Source organism: Capra hircus, chromosome 10 (assembly GCF_001704415.2).
Source record: "Capra hircus breed San Clemente chromosome 10, ASM170441v1, whole genome shotgun sequence".
Taxonomy (NCBI): Eukaryota; Metazoa; Chordata; class Mammalia; order Artiodactyla; family Bovidae; genus Capra; species Capra hircus.
Window position 1 is genome coordinate 76264945 of NC_030817.1, and position 19846 is coordinate 76284790.

The 19846-nt window shown below is 45.6% G+C and overlaps 1 protein-coding gene across 3 annotated transcripts in view; it reads right to left on the reverse strand.

The window, feature by feature from the left end:
• Nucleotides 1-18069, reverse strand: part of TEP1 (telomerase associated protein 1) — a 40897-nt gene extending 22828 nt beyond the window's left edge. For all 3 annotated transcript variants that reach the window (XR_001918715.1, XM_018054511.1, XM_018054512.1), the window contains exons 1-12: nucleotides 17862-18069; nucleotides 10550-11230; nucleotides 9287-9469; nucleotides 8869-9003; nucleotides 7061-7222; nucleotides 6517-6678; nucleotides 6121-6195; nucleotides 4563-4687; nucleotides 4225-4382; nucleotides 1609-1718; nucleotides 1162-1252; nucleotides 749-935 (exon numbers count right to left, since the gene is read on the reverse strand). Coding sequence is in view for 2 of the 3 variants with exons in the window: in XM_018054511.1 (XP_017910000.1) it covers nucleotides 749-935; nucleotides 1162-1252; nucleotides 1609-1718; nucleotides 4225-4382; nucleotides 4563-4687; nucleotides 6121-6195; nucleotides 6517-6678; nucleotides 7061-7222; nucleotides 8869-9003; nucleotides 9287-9469; nucleotides 10550-11206 (2045 nt within the window). In the remaining variant the exon portion in view is untranslated. The remainder of the gene's footprint in view (nucleotides 1-748; nucleotides 936-1161; nucleotides 1253-1608; nucleotides 1719-4224; nucleotides 4383-4562; nucleotides 4688-6120; nucleotides 6196-6516; nucleotides 6679-7060; nucleotides 7223-8868; nucleotides 9004-9286; nucleotides 9470-10549; nucleotides 11231-17861) is intronic.

Here is a 19846-nt window from a genome sequence, read left to right on the forward strand (position 1 = left end):
CCCACTAGTCACATTTCAAGTGCTCAAGAGCCACATGTAGCTGGTGGCTACCAAACTGACCAGCAAAGACACACTGTTAGGACTACACCCTCAGCTTAATTCTTTAACGGCCCTGTGTTCAGCCACTGATCCACTGATGCAGGCGAGTCCTGGCCACTGAGTCCAATTAGAAGGTTAGATGAGACCTGCATTTGTCTTGAATGAAAATGAATGAAGAAGTATCTAAAAGGACAAAATACTGGGAATTCATCAAGCTTACAGAACCAGTTTTATACCTATGTTTGAGTCTGCTTGAGGATAATAATCTTTATATGTATCAAAAGAGAAAGGAAAGTGAATGGGTCAGAAAATTCACAGAAGAGAGAAACAAAAAGAAAAAGAAACAGATAAGACAGAGAAGAAAAAGAAAGAAGAGTATGAACCAGAGCACAGGTGGAGAGGCACTATCGTGGACAAAGGGAAATGCTACATAGGCTGACAGAGTCCACAGAAGCCAACAAGGCAACCACAGATAACAGAGTGAGGCCAAACACTGGTTTTGTTTCATGATCTCTCTGCAGGACAAAGTTAAAGACTAGGTTTTCTATGCAAAAGACAATTGGGAAACAGTCAAGTTTCAGCAACTGGGATGACTGACAAGCATGTTTTCACAGAATAAAAGCTAGGTTTCCAGATGACTTCCAAGCCCTTTTAGGGTGCCTCTCACGCCCACCCTTTGCTCCCAGATAGCACATAATCACGCACACACCTGGCCTTGTGTATTTTCAGCTTCTTCCGCTTGAGCTGTTCATATATCACAGGGATCATCATTGCTGTCCGAAGTTCCCGACGGCTTGGTTGGCGAAACTGCCAGGAATAGGCATGCTTCTTGCCATATTTTGTGTTTTTAATTATTATCTGCTTTATCAGTTGTGTGTTGGAAGGAAATGGCAACTCTGGGTGGCAACAGGTAAGTATCTGAGTTAGGCAGCTTCTATTCCCTCCTCTTATCTTCCCATCAATGCTGTCTTGAGTCCTGACTCCTGAGGCTGGCCAGTGTCTGACCTCTGCCCACCCCATACACTGTGAGTGGAAAGTAAGAGGCTGAAAATACCAGTGCTGCTATCTCATCTGTTCTCAGACATGAGAGATAAACAGGAGTTGGAAGAAGAGCTATATTACCTTTCTTTTCGAGTTGAGCCTCAAGGTCATTGATGGAATCATGAGCATTAAGGAATCTGAATGGAAACTGCCGACTGTGGATCACCGTCTTCTGCAAAGCAAGAGAGGGGTCATGAGCAGAGGACCAAGAGGGATGGGGAGCATCAGAGGCTTCAGGGGCCAGGAAGATGAGATAACCCCTCTATTAGACCTGTGGGAAGGTGGGAAAGGACAAAATAGATATTAGACAAAGGTAGAAAAGAATAGATGTCCTGAGAGACGATGAGGAAAGAAAAAAGGAGAGGAAGTAACAGAACGTTCCGTTTCTTTTATATCAGACTCCCTCCTAAGTGAGCTAAATCACAGAAATGATCTCAGAAGATAAAAAGGAACGTTCTCAAACAGCATAGTGGCTATGACCTTCCCCAGCCACTCGGAGAAGCCTGGCTCCCCGCCCCTCACACGTACAGCATGCTGGAGTCTCTGCAGCACAAGCTCGTGGTGACGGGCGCTGATTCCAACCCGCAGCAGGTTGCGCAGGTTCCGAAGCATGGCCATGAAGGGAAGCTTCCCACTGTCTGCCGAAGGTAGACCCAGGGTGACAAAAGCAAACAAAGGATGAATGAGAGAGGTCAGAGGTCAGAGCAAGATGATCAGAGGCCGGGTAGAATATTCACGTTAGAGGAAATGAGGTACTAATAAGTGATCTATTGTCCACAAAGTGTTCTAAAGGCCTGGAAAGATAAAAATTGGGTTGCCTGGTCTTGGAGCAAAATCTGTACGTTTATGGAATTAGCTATTTCAACAAACAACTTAGGTCATCACTTTGTTGGCTCCAGTCCTGAGACTGGGCTCAACTGGCAAAATACATTCTCTACAGTAATGATTTCCACACTTTTTAGATGGCTAAAAGAGAAATTTCCAAGTGTAATCTTATAAATTATATACATGGAGTACTAGCAACCATGTAACATGGACTAAGTGATTACAGGGGTTCAATCTGTTTAGTAAATATTGGAAACACTCTTTCAATAAAGGCAGACATAACCAGGAGGTGTGATATTTTTCCTGGGTACCCCCCCAAAACACACTCAGACCACATTACAGCTCTGGCCTATGAGGCCCCAACCCACATCCCAGTCACTAGGCCTACCATCAACAGCTTTCATTAGGAAAGTGGTGGTACCTTTTTCAAGGTTACATAAGTCTCATTTGAATTATAGCTAGAAAGCTTTCAGCCTCCTGGAAGTCCTGGGGTTCTCCAGTCATCAGTCTTCTGAGTTAGATTGTGTAAAACAGTTAAGTTGTATACACAGTGTAAATGGTATGTGACAAGTCATGGCCTATTGCATCCTTTGTCAACTCATAAGTTTTGCTCAAATGTTGCTATATATGAAAAATATACCAGATCCATTTGATACGAAATTAAATTCAATATCATATTCTTTGATACACTAGAAAATAAAATGAATACTCATTCTATAGATGAAGTAGTTCACTGATTTCATTCTAAAAAGTTTGTTAATGAATTACTAATGAGTCTCTGAGGACCAAAGAGGGATCTGTATATCTAATTATATTTTATCTTATATTGTATACTTTATTTTTTACATTTATCTTCATAGCTATATTTATATAAGTTATGTAGTTCCTAAAGTACATAATTTATTAGTACACATATAAAATTTTTAAAAATACATGTACATATATTCTGATGTATCCCCAAAATTATCTCTGCAATATATAATCCAGTGGGCTGGGGACCACTGGATTAGATTATGGGCATTTGTCTCAACCAAGATAAGTGGCACAGTTTTAATTTTCAGGGTCAGAGGGAGGAAGTGGAGATGATGCATACTAGAATCACTAAAACATGCTAGCTGACATCCAGGTCCCTTTATCCCACTCTACCCAAGTTGTACCAAATGTTGGGGAGAAGGTTGTCAAGCCTGTGTGTATGTGTGTGTGTGATTCTGATATATACACCGTCAGTGACAATCACAAAGTGAGAGGGATGATAAGCGGCTGAGCTAGATGTGATTCTGATAAATACACCGTCAGTGACAATCACAAAGTGAGACGGATGATAAGCGGCTGAGCTATTCGGTCTGCCCTGAGTACAATCTCTAAGTGAGAGCTCACAGAGAAAGAAAAGCCAGCTTGGGTTTCTGAAGCTCCAAAATATGAAGTCCATAAAACTCAAACAGCCAGGACTTTCTCGTGGTCCTTTCTGCTTGTCCAGTGGATGGATAAGAGTCCACCTTGCAATGCAGGGGACTCGGGTTCAGTCCCTGGTCAGGGAACTAAGATCTCACATGCTGTGGAGCTACTGAGCCTGCATACAACTAGAGAGTCGGTGCAACACAATGAAAGATTCCACGGGTGCAAGGAAGATCCCACTCACTGTAACTAATACCTGACACAGTCAACTAAAAACCAAACAAACGAAAACAAAACAAACAAATGCAAGAAACCCGCAAGCAGTCAAAAAGTCTACAGTCTGATATTTTTCAACAGAAAGAAGCTGATTTTAAACTTTCAAAGATGAAGGAGGAAATAAAAGAAAACATGGAGTAAAAAGGGCCTTCTATAGTTAAAAATAAACTAGCCAGACAACAGACTGAGAGTAAGTTGGTCCTCCCCACTGAATTCTTTTTACTCATGTGGACATATGACCTGGAACATCTGTGTCCTAAAAACGGGCTTTGATGGAGATTTCGGTGTGCCATGCCCCAGTCCTACTTTGTCTGGAAGAGTGACACAGGTATCGAAGCAACTGATGTCAGAGAGAAGGTAATGCTTTCGTCATGTATTGATAAAGGCTTGTATTATATCACCTGACATATCACCTAGTCACGTCTGAAATTATGACCTACCTATGATGTCAGTGCTATTCAAAGCAGAGGCCACTGGCCACTTTGGTGTGGTCAATGGCAGACCTGTTAAATCCAATCATTTCCAGTGATGGAACTACCAAGTGAGAATAACTGTACCATGCCATGGAAACTTCTCTTTCAGGGGCCAAAATGTAGAGGCATGAGCGAGGAAGACAGGAAGGGAGCGTGATAGTCAAGGTCACTCTACCGATGAGTTCCTCCCAGACGGTGGCCTTGTTTCCCCGTGAGCTCAGCTCCCGCTCCCACGTCTCTGGTCGAGCGAGCTTCATCCGCTTCCCGGCTCTGCTAGAATCCCAGGGCCCTGGGAGGTGGCTTCGAGAAAAGGCCTGTAGGTTGGAGGGGTATCTGAAACAGACAAGGAAAAACATTATTTCAAAGGCATCTGAAAATAACTCGGAAAGGAGCAGTGAGTCAGTCAAAGCCAGTAAGTCCCGGTTAAGGCCAGGTCTGCTCAAACTATAAGGACGGGGGCTATGGGTGTTGAAGGTTCAGGGGGTTATCCAGATGGAGTGTGCATCTTCTCACCTGCAGCCCAGCAGGGCCTGGACAAGCTGTGCAGGCTCATGGATGTGCAGTCTCTGCACCAACTTCTTCAGGGTGAACCTTTGCTCACTCTTTTTCTCTGACGTGGAACCGTAGGTTGTCTCAAACTGTGGAAATATTCCCAAGTCCCACAGGGGTCATTCAATCTATGACATGGTCATTTTCTTCAGAAAACAAGACCATCCTACACCTAGATTTGACAAAGAATAGGACTAAAGAGTAAAACGCTTCAGCGGCAGGAGCTTCTGAGTAGCTGTGTGGGGTCACTGTGTTTCACCTATACAAGTTGGACTATCAATGGTTAACAATGGATGAATGGCTTGTCAAAAGCAACATGGGGACTGACTAAACGGAGAACAGCCGGTTCTTAGAGGCAGAGAGAGGGAAAGCAGCTCTTATTTAAATCACTGATGGGCTTCCCTGGTGGTCCAGTGGTTAAGACTCCAGGCTTCCACTGCAGGAGACATGGGTTCAATCCCTGGTTGGGGAACAAATGTCTGAGACTTGGAACATGCAACTGGAGCACAATGTAAGCTGTGAGGAGTTTAAAAATGAAAGAAGCTGGCTTTCAGAATCTTCTGTCTTAGAAGAGCTAAGTTTGGGATATATTAATAGGATGAAAAGACCAGTGGACCAACTGAAGATGTGTTTTCTTGTAATACTAATATATTTCCCTAATAATCTTATTTTAATGACAATGATATCATCATTCAGATCCAGGTATTGCTAGAAATCCTTTAAATACAGTAACTGATTTAGTTAGTCCTCACAAAAAACCCAATCAAGTAGGTCCTGCTATTATTCGATTCATTTTATATGTGAGGAAAATGAGGCAAGAGAAGGTAAGTCATTTGACCAAGGTTGCAGAGCCAGCAAGTAAGGAGTGGGGATGGTGTGGGATTTAAAACTAGGTGGTCTGGATCCAGATTCTATGCTCTTAACCACTAAGCATGTGTATTTGCACATGCTAAGTCACTTCAGTCGTGTCCGACCCTTTGCGACCCTATGGCAACCGTAGCCCACCAGGCTCCTCTGTCCATGGGATTCTCCAGGCAAAACTACTGGAGCGGGTTGCCATGCCCTCCTCCAGGGGATCTTCCCAGCCCCACGACTGAACCGGCATCTCTTGTGTCTCCTACGTTGGCAGGTGGCTTTTTACTACTAGAGCCACCTGGGAAGCCCTAACCACTAAGACTAGGGCCTAATTTGTTATTAGAGTAAAAAAGAAAATAAGAAATTTTTATTTGGCTTATTTTTTTTAATTTGTGGAAGGTGGAGATTTCATGTTTTTAACTCACTTATCCAGCTGGACATGACATCTGTCAGTAAAGAATGATACCAAGGAGAGCAAAATGGAAACAAAAGGAGCCTTTCCCAGTGTTCTCAAAGCCCCAAAATCACAGCTGAGAATTCCAAGGACACTGGCATGTGCCTACTACACACACCTCTAGTATTTCTAGACCAAATGGAATTCCATTCTAAGTATTAATTGAGAAAAGATTGTACATGTACATTTAGAACCCCAGAAAAAGGCACTCACCATCCTCTGTTCACCTCGAATAGGCCAAATGAACCTTGGCAAATAGGTCTGTGTCTCAGAAAATGTGTGTTCCTTCTGTAAGGACAGAAGAAACCGTTTCAAAAAGGGAGGTGATGGTTGTCCCTAGAGAGACCCATTCCAAGAGCCCATCTCTATCACAAAGGAAGCGGCTGGGAAAGAGGAGGGCCCCGCTCTCTGCTGCCTGAGCGCTACTCAGCTCCTCTGCATTTCTCTGACTCCCTCTGTTCCTGGTGGTAGAAACATGTCAGTTGTTTAGAGGAGGTTGGGGCGGCGGGGGGGGGGAAATCAGTGTGTTCCCTCACCTTGCCCCCCCGCCAACTTTCTGGGGAAAAAGGGGCCAGGCTGTAAATGACCAGGGTTGAGGCAGGGACTGACTGGAGGGCGGGGTGGCCGTCGGGGGCGCCGCTTGGCCCGGTGCTTCCGAGGGTTGTACTTAGCCAGCTGGTACTCATCAAACTGGGAAAATTTGTCCCTCATCGCAGCACGCAGGCAGGCAGGCAGGGGAGCAAGACAGTCTTCCCGTTCTCCACACAGGAGCTGTCAAAGAGATGAAAAACCATCAAGGGTGAGACCACTTCATGGGGTTCAGTGACAGCACAGGATACCAAGTCCCCATCCCCAGCTCGACAACGACAATTTCTGTGGTCCTGGACCTGTCAGCAGACTTCTCAGAGTCTCCTTCTCTTCACTGTAAACACGAGGTCCAGAGTAACACCAATTTTTCTCAAACTCCGCCCAGCCCTTCTCAATCACACCCTCCCTGTTGGGCAACCCAGCCTGGTACTGCAAGAAACTGTCCTGTCTGGGCACCGGGCTTGAGACAGCAGGTCAAAGTGTCTGAGAGTTTTCTCCAGGGATGCAGTGAGCAAAGGAAAGGGAACCAAGTGAGAATCCAAGCTCGGGAAACTGAATGCCATACCTGGTAGAACCTGGCTACCTGGATCCAATCGGAAGGCAACTGGACGATGGCACAGAAGTACCGTCGCAGGTAGGGGCGGCAGAGTGGCAGGAAGGCAGCAATAGCCAAGACTTTGTTGGCCACATCCCGGACATTCAGCTGCTGCCTGGCGTACAGAGATGCCTAGGGAACAGGGTAGGTAGCGCTGGCCTCTCAGCCACCTCTTCATAGCATCGTGCCATAAACTAACTTCCTTATCGAACCTGCCTGCATAAAACTTTTCCTGAGCCCTCCATATTGTCTATAAAGTCCAAGCTTCTTGGCTTGGCATTCTACATGCTCCATAATCTAGCCCTTATTCACCAGTCTTCTCCTAAGTCTCCATATCCCTCACTTAAGGGCCTTTAACCCTTTCCCTGTTTGGAGGGCTTCTCTGGCAGTTGAGACAGTAAAGAAACTGCCTGCAATGCAGGAGACTCAGGTTCGATCCCTGGGTTGGGAAGATCCCCTGGAGAAGGGAATGGCAACCTACTCCAGCATTCTTGCCTGGAGAATTCCATGGACAGAGGAGACTGGAGGTCGCAAACATTGGACATGACTGAGTGACTAATACTTTCACTTTCCCTCTTTGGAAGACCCCTCTCACTTTACAGACTGCTGATTTATCCTGCCATCTTCCAAAGTCTAATAGGAAATATCTTCCCCCTCTTCTCTGCTTCTGAGATATTTGCTATCTACTACTCCATTTGCATTTACATAATATCTGGGATTGCTTTTGTTTCCCTAACAATACCACACATGCCCTAAGAGCCAGATCCAAGTATCATTATATCTTTTGGTATAGCCCTCAAGGCATTGTGTATTTAGCCTGTAGGGCTTCCCTAGTGGCTCAGAGGTTAAAGCGTCTGCCTGGCATGCAGGAGACCCGAGTTCGATCCCTGGGTCGGGAAGATCCCCTGGTGAAGGAAATGGCAACCCACTCTTGCCTGGAGAATCTCATGGAGGGAGGAGCCTGATAGGCTACAGTCCATGCGGTCACAAGTAGTCGGACACGACTGAGTGACTTCACTTTCACTTATTAAAAAGCAGATATATTACTTTGCTGACTAAGGTCCGTCTAGTCAAGGCTATGGTTTTTCCAGTGGTCATGTATGGACCACTGGAAAAACCACAGTCCAACCTCAGAGTTGGACTGTGAAGAAAGCTGAGTGCCGAAGAATTGATGCTTTTGAACTGTGGTGTTGGAGAAGACTTTTGAGAGTCCCATGGACTGCAAGGAGGTCCAACCAGTCCATTCTGAAGGAGATCAGCCCTGGGTGTTCTTTGGAAGGAATGATGCTAAAGCTGAAACTCCAGTACTTTGGCCACCTCATGCAAAGAGTTGACTCATTGGAAAAGACCCTGATGCTGGGAGGGATTGGGGGCAGGAGGAGAAGGGGATGACAGAGGATGAGATGGCTGGATGGCATCACCGACTCGATGGACATGGGTTTGAGTGAACTCTGGGAGTTAGTGATGGACAGGGAGGCCTGGTGTGCTGCAGTCCATGGGGTTGCAAAGAGTCAGACATGACTGAGCGACTGAACTGAACTGAACTGAACTTACTAAATAAGCAAACCCTAGTATACTCTTTCTCAATCCTCTCTTCCCCTCCTCCTCAGAGAACCCAAGGGACTGGGCCTCAGGTTCACCCAGAGATCCTACTGTCTTCCTAAGTAAAGCTCCTCCTGCCCCTAATACGAAGCTGCCCACCATCCCCCTCATACACCATAACCAAATTCCCTTCCTTCTAGCTTCCCACTCCCATCCCTTCCTTCACGTCACAATACCTTGAGGATAAATTCAGGCTCAAAGCGGGCAACTTCGCTACAGACTTTGAGGAGGAAAGCCTGGGTAGAGTCCGCTGCGTCATCTGTGTTTACATTTGCCACCAGCGAAGAACACAGAAAACTCATGAGAACCATCTGGGAATTGAGAAAGAGAGGGAAGAAAGAGGGGAAAGGGGTCAGAAGGACCAACTTAAGCATCCACTCAGACCAACTTACAAAGGCAAAGACAGACAGACAGAACCCAGATTCAGGAAGATGGCTAAGAGGTTGAAAAGAGGATTAGCAAGTGAAACACCAGAGCTCCTGCCCTCTCTTTCCATTGAGGGGATCTGGATCAGCCTTTGGTGATCATTCCTCTAATCTTCCTCATGCCCTCCCCTCCACCACCACCAACCTCTCCCAGCTCCGGAACTTTTACCTTCACTTCCTGAAGGACTTGTTCAGTAGGCTCAGGATGAGATTCAGAGTCCCTAGGGGTGAGCTTCAGGGCCAGCTCCTCCATCTCTTCCTCCTCTTCCAAGCTTAGGCTATAAAAAGGCATTTGAGCCTCTACCCATTCCTTCTCTTCTGGCTTTTTCTCTCGTGAAGATGACCACTGACCCTGGGGATAGTGGCAGTTATTAATCCCAGCATACACCAGAAGCCCCTCAAACAGACAGAGAGCTGAAAGCAACATCCAGGGCTAGGAAGAGTCCACATCTACCTTCTAGCACCTAAACTCCTCTCCCTTCAACCCTAGCATGGATCTTTCCTGTCTGATGGAGTGAGACACACACACCCTTTCCCAAATCAACATTCTGAGTATTTGCTCAGATGATTCATGATCTGCTTTCATCTTCTTACTGATTTCATAGCCTAGAAACCTGGGGCCCCTCACAACACATCTTCTAATTGATATTAAGGTATTATGGAGTTAGAAGAAAAAAAGACCAAGTCCCAGATTAATCCCCCAGCAATCGTGATCTTACTCTCTGAGCCTCAGCTTCCTCATCCTCTGCCACCTACCTGTTGGGGCTGTTAGAAGATTAAATGGGTTGTGTATATGACTCTTTGCAAATTGCAAAGCCCTAAATAAATGTAAGGTGGCAGTAGCTGTAATCCTGACAATGACCCTATGAGGTGGACTTTCACTGACTTCATCTTAAAGGTGAGAAAATTAAAGCTTCAAAGGGTTAAGAGTCTTGCCCAAGGTTGAGTGGCTTGTAATAATAGGCAGAGAAGGGGGAAGGCGCAGATTCACCTTTCCCTCAGTCCAAATCTCAAGTCTCCACAGAAGGAATGTGTATCTGTCTATCGATCCCGACCTGTATACCAAGGGTGTTTATACAGATGTGTAAGTGGACGTGTGTTTGCACATGCACACACAGTGAAGTGATCCAGGGTATTACAGCTGTGTCTCTGACTGACTCTGCTAATGCAATATAATGCCAGCTCTCCTCCCATGCAGAGGCTTTCTAAGAACAAAATCTACTTTTGTTCTATTTTCAGAATCTCTGAACTATATGTGCAATAAGAGTATTGAAGCTGATGAAGAGAGCCTTTGGGTAAAGGGCACCGCAGGAAGAGACTGTGAGGAGAGAGGTACACAGATGCAGAACAGAGGGACACTGGCACTGAAAGCTAGTGACTAGAGCATCTAACACATACGGCTGCAGTGAAGACAGCTGCCTGGAGCCATTACCAGAACATCTTCCTGAACTCTCTCTGGGGCAGAGATGGTTTTCGAGACCCTGGAGCAGGTCAGAAGGCCTCGTCCGTCAGAGAGGCACTGCGCCCTCGAGGCTGGAGGCTCAGAGAGCAGGTGGTTGCTGCTGTTCAGGCTGCACAGATCAGCTTGAGCCAAGTGAGATATCTGGAGATTCTGGACCAAAGGGCTGATAGACACAGTGCTCTTTAAAATGGTGAGCGTGGCCAGGCACCGGTTCTCCAAGGAGAGGATGTCTGAGTGGGCAGACACTTGCCCAGGTGGTTTCTCCAAGGTCTTCAGGTCAGGAAGGGTGGCCAGGCACCGGTTCTCCAAGGAGAGGATGTCTGAGTGAGCAGACACATGCCCGGGTGGTTTCTCCAAGGTCTTCAGGTCAGGAAGGGTGGCCAGGCACCGGTTCTCCAAGGAGAGGATGTCTGAGTGAGCAGACACATGCCCGGGTGGTTTCTCCAAGGTCTTCAGGTCAGGAAGGGTGGCCACGCACCGGTTCTCCGAGGAGAGGATGTCTGAGTGGGCAGACACATGCCCGGGTGGTTTCTCCGACATCTTTGGGTAAAGAAATGTGGCCAGGCACTGGTTCTTCAAGGAAAGGATGTCCATGTGGGTAGACGCACACCCATGGCATTTCTCCATGACTGGGGCCCAACCTGTATATAGCTAGAAGGAGAGAAAGACAGATGATGAGCAGCTGGCTGTACTGGGAATGCATGCGTACTGCAACTAAATCTTTCCCATAGTCCTCCTGGTAATGCCAGTGACCTGAAGGTAGAGAACAACCATTATTTGTTTTTCTAGGACTGGGTTCATTCCAAGGATATATTCAGGGAGTATTCAATCCAGAGTATACAGGGAGTATTCTAAGGAGGAGGAATAGGGAAAAGATAAGGCAGAAGTTTAAGAGTAAGGAAGTCTTAAAAAAAGAAAAGAAAAAGCAAGGGCTTGACAGGAAAGGAACATGTCTTCACATGAAGGGGTAAGGAAAACTCTAGAGCTATCAGTATGATCCCAACTTAGCACAGGAGCCATACTGGTCATCTGGACTGGATTCTTGGTGAAAGAGAAACAAACATCTTGATCAGGTATCAATACTCACCACCTCTATTGCTTTTTTTCTCCAAAACTCCAGATGTGTTTTTAATGAGCTGCTGCTGCTGCTAAGTCACTTCAGTCGTGTCCGACACTGTGCGACCCCATGGACGGCAGCCCACCAGGCTCCTCTGTCCCTGGGATTCTCCAGGCAAGAACACTGGAGTGAGTTGCCATTTCCTTCTCCAATGTATGAAAGTGAAAAGTGAAAGTGAAGTTGCTCAGTCGTGTCTGACTCTTCGTGACCCCATGGACTGCAGCCCACCAGGTTCCTCAGTCCATGGAATTTTCCAGGCAAGAGTACTGGAGTGGGGTGCCATTGCCTTCTCCATTTTAATGAGCAGCCATGTTTAAAAACCAGACTATATGATGCTCTTTTACTTTTATCTAGTTTCACTTTTTCTATTTCATAGTCAGTGCTTCATTTCGTTTATGTTTTCCAATTTCGTTGTCTCTTCATTTTTAAAATTTTTTTAATGTTCTTGCTCAAGCTTTTATCAAGCATAGTAGAAAAGGCTTTGTATACATATATATATATAGTATGTATAATATATATTTTAGAGAACATGAATTTTTGCCTAGCTAAAAAAATTATGACATTTTGATTCTACTTGTTTGACTCAGTATGAATACAATGTTAGGATTCTAATTTTTTTTTTAATAGATACAAACAAGCAAAGGTTTACTGTATAGCACAGGGAAGTATAGTTAATATCTTGTAATAACCTATAATGGAAAATAATCTGAAAAATAATATATGTATAACTAATCACCTTGCTGAGCACCTGAAACATTGTAAGTCAATTATACTTCAATAAAATACATAAAATTTTTTAAAAAGCAATTTTAAGCAGAAAAAAAAATACCACATCAACTTCTTGCCTCTTACTCACTCTTTAACCAACTACATAGGATTCTATCCCCACTAGTTTTCCAAGGCTATCCTCTTAGGTAACTAATAAAATTCTGGTTACTACAAGAATAGACATATCTTGGCCCTTATTTACTTTCTCTCTCAAGTATACTATGACACTGTGATCACTCTCTCACTGAAACTCTCCCTTTGGCTTCCATGGTGCCATCCAGGTTTTCCTCTTAAAACCCTGACTGCACTGCACCTCTTGGGGATTCTTCCTCTGCCATTCCTTGAATATTGATATCCTTAGAATTCTTTTCTAACCCTTCTATATACTACTTTTTCAAGATGGTCTCACCTACTCTGTTGCTCCAAATAACTGCTACGTTGGTAACTCACATATTTACTCCATGACCCAGGTCTCATCTGAGCTGCATACTCATTTATCCATTCCCTTGTTGGACATCACCGCTTGGATGACCCAAAGGTACCCAATACTCCACAGATCCCAAACGCATCATTTTACTACGTCTTCCCCAAATCCACTTCCCCTCATTGCCCCCTCTGCTTACAGGGGTTTGAATAAAATAGGCTTGAGTTTGAATGCCGATGAGACCGTGGACTCGTTCCTTAAACTCTGTGCCAGTCTCCTCATCAACAAAACTGAAATAAATTCCTACCTCATAAAGTTGTACAGGAATAAGTAAGAAAAAAATATATGAAGCACTTAGAGTAGTGCCTGGAGCTTAAATGCAAGTTGTCGTTTATTATTATCATCCAATAAACTACCGAATCCTATGGATTCTATTCCTTCAATATCTCCCAAATCTAATTCTGTTTTGCCTGTCACCATCTTTGCTGAAATGCTCCAGTCATGGCACACAGTACATAGCTCTACCTAAAGGAGCTCCCAATACATACCCTGGAGAAGCAATGGCAACCCACTCCAGTACTCTTGCCTGGAAAATCTCATGGGAGGAGCCTGGTAGGCTGCAGTCCATGGGGTCCCGAAGAGTCGGACACGACTGAGCAACTTCACTTTCACTTTTCACTTTCATGCATTGGAGAAGGAAATGGCAACCCATACCAGTGTTCTTGCCTGGAGAATCCCAGGGACGGAGGAGCCTGGTGGGCTGCCGTCTATGGGGTCATACAGAGTCAGACACGACTGAAGTGACTTAGCAGCAGCAGCAGTACATACCGAAGACACCATTTACTGCATCACTTTACTTCATCAAGATAAAAATTTATCTTGTTAGGTTATCTGCCTCCTTGTTCACCATTTCTCCTTAATAAGATAAACCTCCCTGAGGGTCAGGGCTCCTTTGTCTGGTTCACCTCTGTATGCCCAGCATCACGCACATAACCTGGCTTCTAATCTCCCAGTCTCATTTCTTCCTGCTACTCCCATCTAACTTTATGCTTGAACCATACAAACTCTTTTCAGCTTATGAATTGCCGAGGTATCTCTTGACTCTCGATCTTCGCACAGGCAGAGGCCTGGAACACTCATCCTTCTACTGAGACCACCCCTCTTCCCCAGCCTCCTCTTTACTAGGCCAAATTCTACTTCCTTCTCACTCTGAAGGCCTCAGTTTAATAGTCGGAGCCTCAGGTGAAACCCAGCCCCCAGCCTGGTACAGGTAGTCCTTCTATGTTCCCACGCTGTACTTCCTCAAGCAGAGAACACATCTTTGTATTGTAATTGTTCATTTGTCTTTGATCCTCCTAGACTATAAATTCCTGAGGACAAAGACCCTTCAGCCTTGTTCACCATTGGTGGAACAGTGCCTAGTCCATGGGATTCAGAAGTTTTTGAAAATCTGGTGAAAGCTATGGAGCTTTTTCACATGAGTATATACTAGTTTGCATTCAGTTTTTAGGAAGTCCACCCATGTATCTCCTAGAATCTCCATTAACTGCCAACTAAGAACTTCCATTGGACAGAATGCTTGAATTAATATTATTAGGAATGTATATACTCTCTTTTCACTTTCATGCATTGGAGAAGGAAATGGCAACCCACTCCAGTGTTCTTGCCTGGAGAATCCCAGGGATGGAGGAGCCTGGTAGGCTGCCGTCTATGGGGTCGGACAGAGTTGGACACAACTGAAGTGACTTAGCAGCAGCAGCAGCATATACTCTCTTATTTGGACAAATGCTTATCTCCTATTTACATTTAAGTATTTCAGGAAAAAGGTATGTTGTAGGATTAAGTCAGTCATTTAATCTTTAATATGTAAGAGTTTATGTACTGAAAGATAGAATACTTCCAAGAAAGCTTGAATGGACTGACAATCCAGAACCAGAAAGGACAATGGATATCTCACAGGACATCAGTGTGGGCAAATGGAATGAAGAATGATGGCTTGGATGTCCCTGGTGACTCAGCGGTAAAGAATCTGCCTGCCAACATAGGAAACACAGGTTCAATCCCCAGTCAGGGAAGATCCCACATGCCATGGAGCAGCTAAGCCTGTGTGCCACAACAATTGAGCCTGGGCTCTAGAGTCCAGGAGCCGTGATGACTGAGACCACACACCACAAATCCTGAAGGCCACAAGCCTTAGAGCCCGCGCTCTGCAACAAGAGAAACTACCGCAGTGAGAAGTCCCCACTCACCACAAATAGAGAAAAGCCCTCACAAAGTAATGAAGACCCAGCACAGCCAAAATTTAATTAATTTACAAAAAGAACAATGGCCTGACTTGCAGCAACAAAGATGTAACTAAAGATCATCATAGTAAGTGAAGTAAGTCAGAAAGAGAAAGACAAATACCATATATCACTAATACATGGAATCTAAGATATGGCACAAATGAACCCATCTACAAAACAGGAACTGACTCACAGACATAAAGAACAGATTTGTGGTTGCCAAGGGGAAGGAAGGGAGGCAGAGGGATGGACTGGGATTGGTACATACAAGCTATTGGGGTTGGTAGAAACAAACTATTACATTTAAAATGAGTAAGCAAGGTCCCAATATATAGAATGGGGAACTGTATTCAATATCCTGTGAAAAACCGTAATCGAAAAGAATGTTTTAAAAAATGTATATGTGTATATCACTGAGTCACTTTGCTGTAAAGCAGAGATTGGCACAACACTGTAAATCAACTATACTTCAATCTTTAAAAAAAAAAATCTAACAACAACAAAAAGAATGACAGCCTGTATGCTTTGTACATTTCCCTCATGTCTTTGTGCTATATAAGCCCCCAGCAAAAGGAGTGGGGAATCTCAGAATTGACTCAAGATTTTAAAAAGAAGTCCCATAATAAAGTTACAGGTTTTTCTCACCCTGGTGTTCGTGAAGGAGATTCAACTGACCTACAAATGAAAAGTAAAAATCCCCATTTCGAAGTCCATTCTCCAGGGACAACCACTGCTAAGTTTTATATGAAGTTTCAGAAACTTTCTATGCATATACAAGTACATGTAGGGTCTATGCTTCTTCTTCTCCCATATCCACCACCCCCTCCTTTCTTTTGCTTTACACAAAGAGGCTTCTTCTTTGATGGTTTGATGTCAGCACCTTCTATCATTGTGAAGCAGAATTCATCGAGTCACTGGACTGTAATCTGGGGGCTTCCCAGGTGGCTCAGCGGTAAGGAATTCACCTGACAATGCTGGAGACAAAGGTTTGATCCCAGGGTCAGGAAGATCCCCTCGAAAAGGAAATGGCAACCCAATCCAGTATTCTTGCCTAGGAAATCTCGTGGACAGAGGAGCCTGGCAGGCTATAGTGCATGGGGTCACAAAGAGTGATTCCGTTCAGTTCAGTTCAGTCACTCAGTCATGTCTGACTCTGTGATCCCGTGGACTGCAGCATGCCAGGCCTCCCTGTCCATCACCAACTCCTGGAATTTATCCAAATTCATGTCCATTGAGTCAGTGATGCCATCCAACCATCTTATCCTCTGTCGTCCCCTTCTCCTCTCGACTTCAATCTTTCCCAGCATCAGGGTCTTTTCAAATGACTCAGTTCTTTGCATCAGATGGCCAAAGTATTGGAGTTTCAGCTTCAACATCAGTCCTTCAAAAGAACACTCAAGACTGATCTCCTTTAGGATGGACTGGTTGGATCTTCTTGCAGTCCAAGGGACTCTCAAGAGTCTTCTCCAACACCACAGTTCAAAAGCATCAATTCTTCGGCCCTCAGCTTTCTTTACATTCCAACTCTCACATCTATACATGACTACTGGAAAAACCATAGCCTTGACCAGACAGAACTTTGTTGGCAAAGTAATGTCTCTGCTTTTCAATATGCTATCTAGGTTGGTCATAACTTTCCTTCCAAGAAGTAAGCATCTTTTAATTTCATGGCTACAGTCACCATCTGCAGTGATTTTGGAGCCCCCAAAAATAAAGTCTGACACTGTTTCCACTATTTTCCTATCTATTTCCCATGAAGTGATGGGACCGGATGCCATGATCTTAGTTTTCTGAAATTTGAGCTTTAAGCCAACTTTTTCACTCCCCTCTTTCACTTTCATCAAGAGGCTCTTTAGTTCTTCTTCACTTTCTGCCATAAGGGTGGTGTCGATTCCAGCTTGTGCTTCCTCCAGCCCAGCATTTCTCATGATGTACTCTGCATATAAGTTAAATAAGCAGGGTGACAATATGCAGCCTTGACATACTCCTTTTCCTATTTGGAACCAGTGTGTTGTTCCATGTCCAGTTCCAACTGTTGCTTCCTGACCTGCATACAGATTTCTCAAGAGGCAGGTCAGGTGGTCTGGTATACCCGTCTCTTTCAGAATTCTCCACAGTTTATTGTGATCCACACAGGCAAAGGCTTTGGCATAAACAACACTAAAGAGAATCATACTTTAGAAGCTGTAGTGTTAGGTTGTTTCAGTCCTTTCAGATTCTTTGCACCCCCGTGGACTGTAGCTCGCCAGGCCCCTCTGTCCATGAGATTCTCCAAGCAAAAATACTGGAGAGAGTTGCCATGCCCTCCTCCAAGGCATCTTCCCAACCCTGGGATCGAACTGGCATTTCTTATGTCCCCTGCGTTGGCAAGCGGGTTCTTTACCACTAGTGCCACTTGGGAAGCACGTTAATAGCCACCACACCTTTAAGTTGACTGTGTGACACTCTACCCTGCTTAAGCACAGCCCAGGTTCCCTTCCAAGGAGCATACAGAACAAGGAAGAGGACCCATTCTCATTTGGCCTCTTCCTCCCTCCTCCAGTTTCCCTCCCATCCCCGGGCCCTCCCGTTCCTTCAGCCTTCTCGCTCCCTCTTTCACACTCCACCTCCGCTTCCAGAGGTGTCCGAGTAGCCCGGCCGAGGCACCCCAGGCGGCGCCCGCCCTGCCGCGCCCGGGGAGGTCACTACCTGGCCGCGCTAGGCCCTTCCCTCTGGCCCCGGCGGCCGAGCCCACGCAGAGATCCAGGCCGGGGCGGGTGTTGCCGGCGCTCGATCCTCCCGGGAGACACCCGGGCCGGGAGCAGCCAGCTGCCACGCGGGACGCTCGGTTCCGGGCAGCAGAAATAGGATCCGGCTCTGGGCTCCACTGGTAGGAAGAGTGGAAACCCGAAGCGGAGCAGGGCGGGGAGAGACTGGGCGGAGACTGTGCAGGACTAGGCGCGGCCCGCGGGGCGGAGAGACGAGCGGCTGACGACGAGGATTGAGCGAGCACTTTGCAGCTTTTTCTGGGGCGTGCGGTTAAGTGCCACTCTCAAGCCGCACTTTATTTTCCCCTTCCTCGCCCTCTCTTTCCCTGTCCCTCAGGTTTCCCCTGCTACCAAATTCTCTTATTTTGCGAAATTTCCTCTTTTGTCTTCCAATGTTCGCTGCTGATCTGGACACATTTTGTTCTGGTATCAAATATAGTGGGACTGTTAATTCAGAAGCAAGTTACTTGGTAAAAATAGAAGTAAAAGGAAAGGGAAGGTCTAAAGCAATGGCCTATAACTGGATGTAAATATCAAATGATCAAACCTGAGTGAACTAAGAGCATGCCTATGTCCATCTGGGAGAGGTCCTTGGATTACAAAAAAATTTTTGGAGCCATTCTGAATGAGTGATGCAGAACTGTTTCCCAAAAGGTGGGACCAGACTCAGGAAAGAGACAAGTGACCTTTACGATGGTAATGCTAGTGCTGATCATAAAGAGCAGAGCCAAACAGATTCCAGCAGGAGAAACATGCTTAACTCGATAAAACAGATTATGATTATCTGTCTCCAGTAAAATATCCCTTTCCTAAGGGAAGAAAAGTTATGACCAACCTAGATAGTATATTCAAAAGCAGAGACATTACTTTGCCAACTAAGGTCCGTCTAGTCAAGGCTATGGTTTTTCCAGTGGTCATGTATGGATGTGAGAGTTGGACTGTGAAGAAGGCTGAGCACCGAAGAATTGATGCTTTTGAACTGTGGTGTTGGAGAAGACTCTTGAGAGTCCCTTGGACTGCAAGGAGATCCAACCAGTCCATTCTGAAGGAGATCAGTCCTGGGTGTTCTTTGGAAGGAATGATGCTAAAGCTGAACCTCCAGTTCTTTGGCCACCTCATGGGAAGAGTTGACTCATTGGAAAAGACTCTGATGCTGGGAGGGATTGGGGGCAGGAGGAGAAGGGGACAACCAAGGATGAGATGGCTAGATGGCATCACAGACTCGATGGACATGAGTCTGAGTGAACTCCGGGAGATGGTGATGGACAGGGAGGCCTGGTGTGCTGCGATTCGTGGGGTCACAAAGAGTCGGACACGACTGAGCAACTGAACTGAACTGAACTAAAGGGTAGGCTTCCCTAGTGGCTCGTCGGTAAAGAGTCTGCCCGCAGTGCGGGTGACCTGGGTTTGATCCCTGGGTCAGGAAGATCTGCTGGAGAAGGAAATGGCAACCCACTCCAGAATTCCTGCCTGGAGAATTCCATGGACAGAGGAGCCTGATGGGCTACAATCCATGGGGTCACAAAGAGTCGGACAAAACTGAATGACTAACTTCACTTTTCCTAAGGGTGGGGAGTGGGCGTCCCAGGTTGCTCAGTAGTAAAGAGTCCGCCTGCCAAGCAGGAGAGAGGGGTTCAATCCCCAGGTGGGGAATATCCCTTGGAGGAGAAAGTAGCAATCCACTAAAGTATTCTTTCCTAGGAAATTCTGTGGACAGAGGAGCCTGGTGGACTACAATTTATGGTCTTGAAAGAGTCGGACACAGCTGAGCATGCATACAAGCCTGGGAGGGTGCTTGCATTCTCAGGTGACAACTGAGCTTCATCTCAGAATCGAGGGCACCAGATCCCACCTAACTTCTTTAGTTGCCTCTCTTACCACCTATCCCATTAGTCCCAACACTCTTTTTATAAGAAATATTTTTAT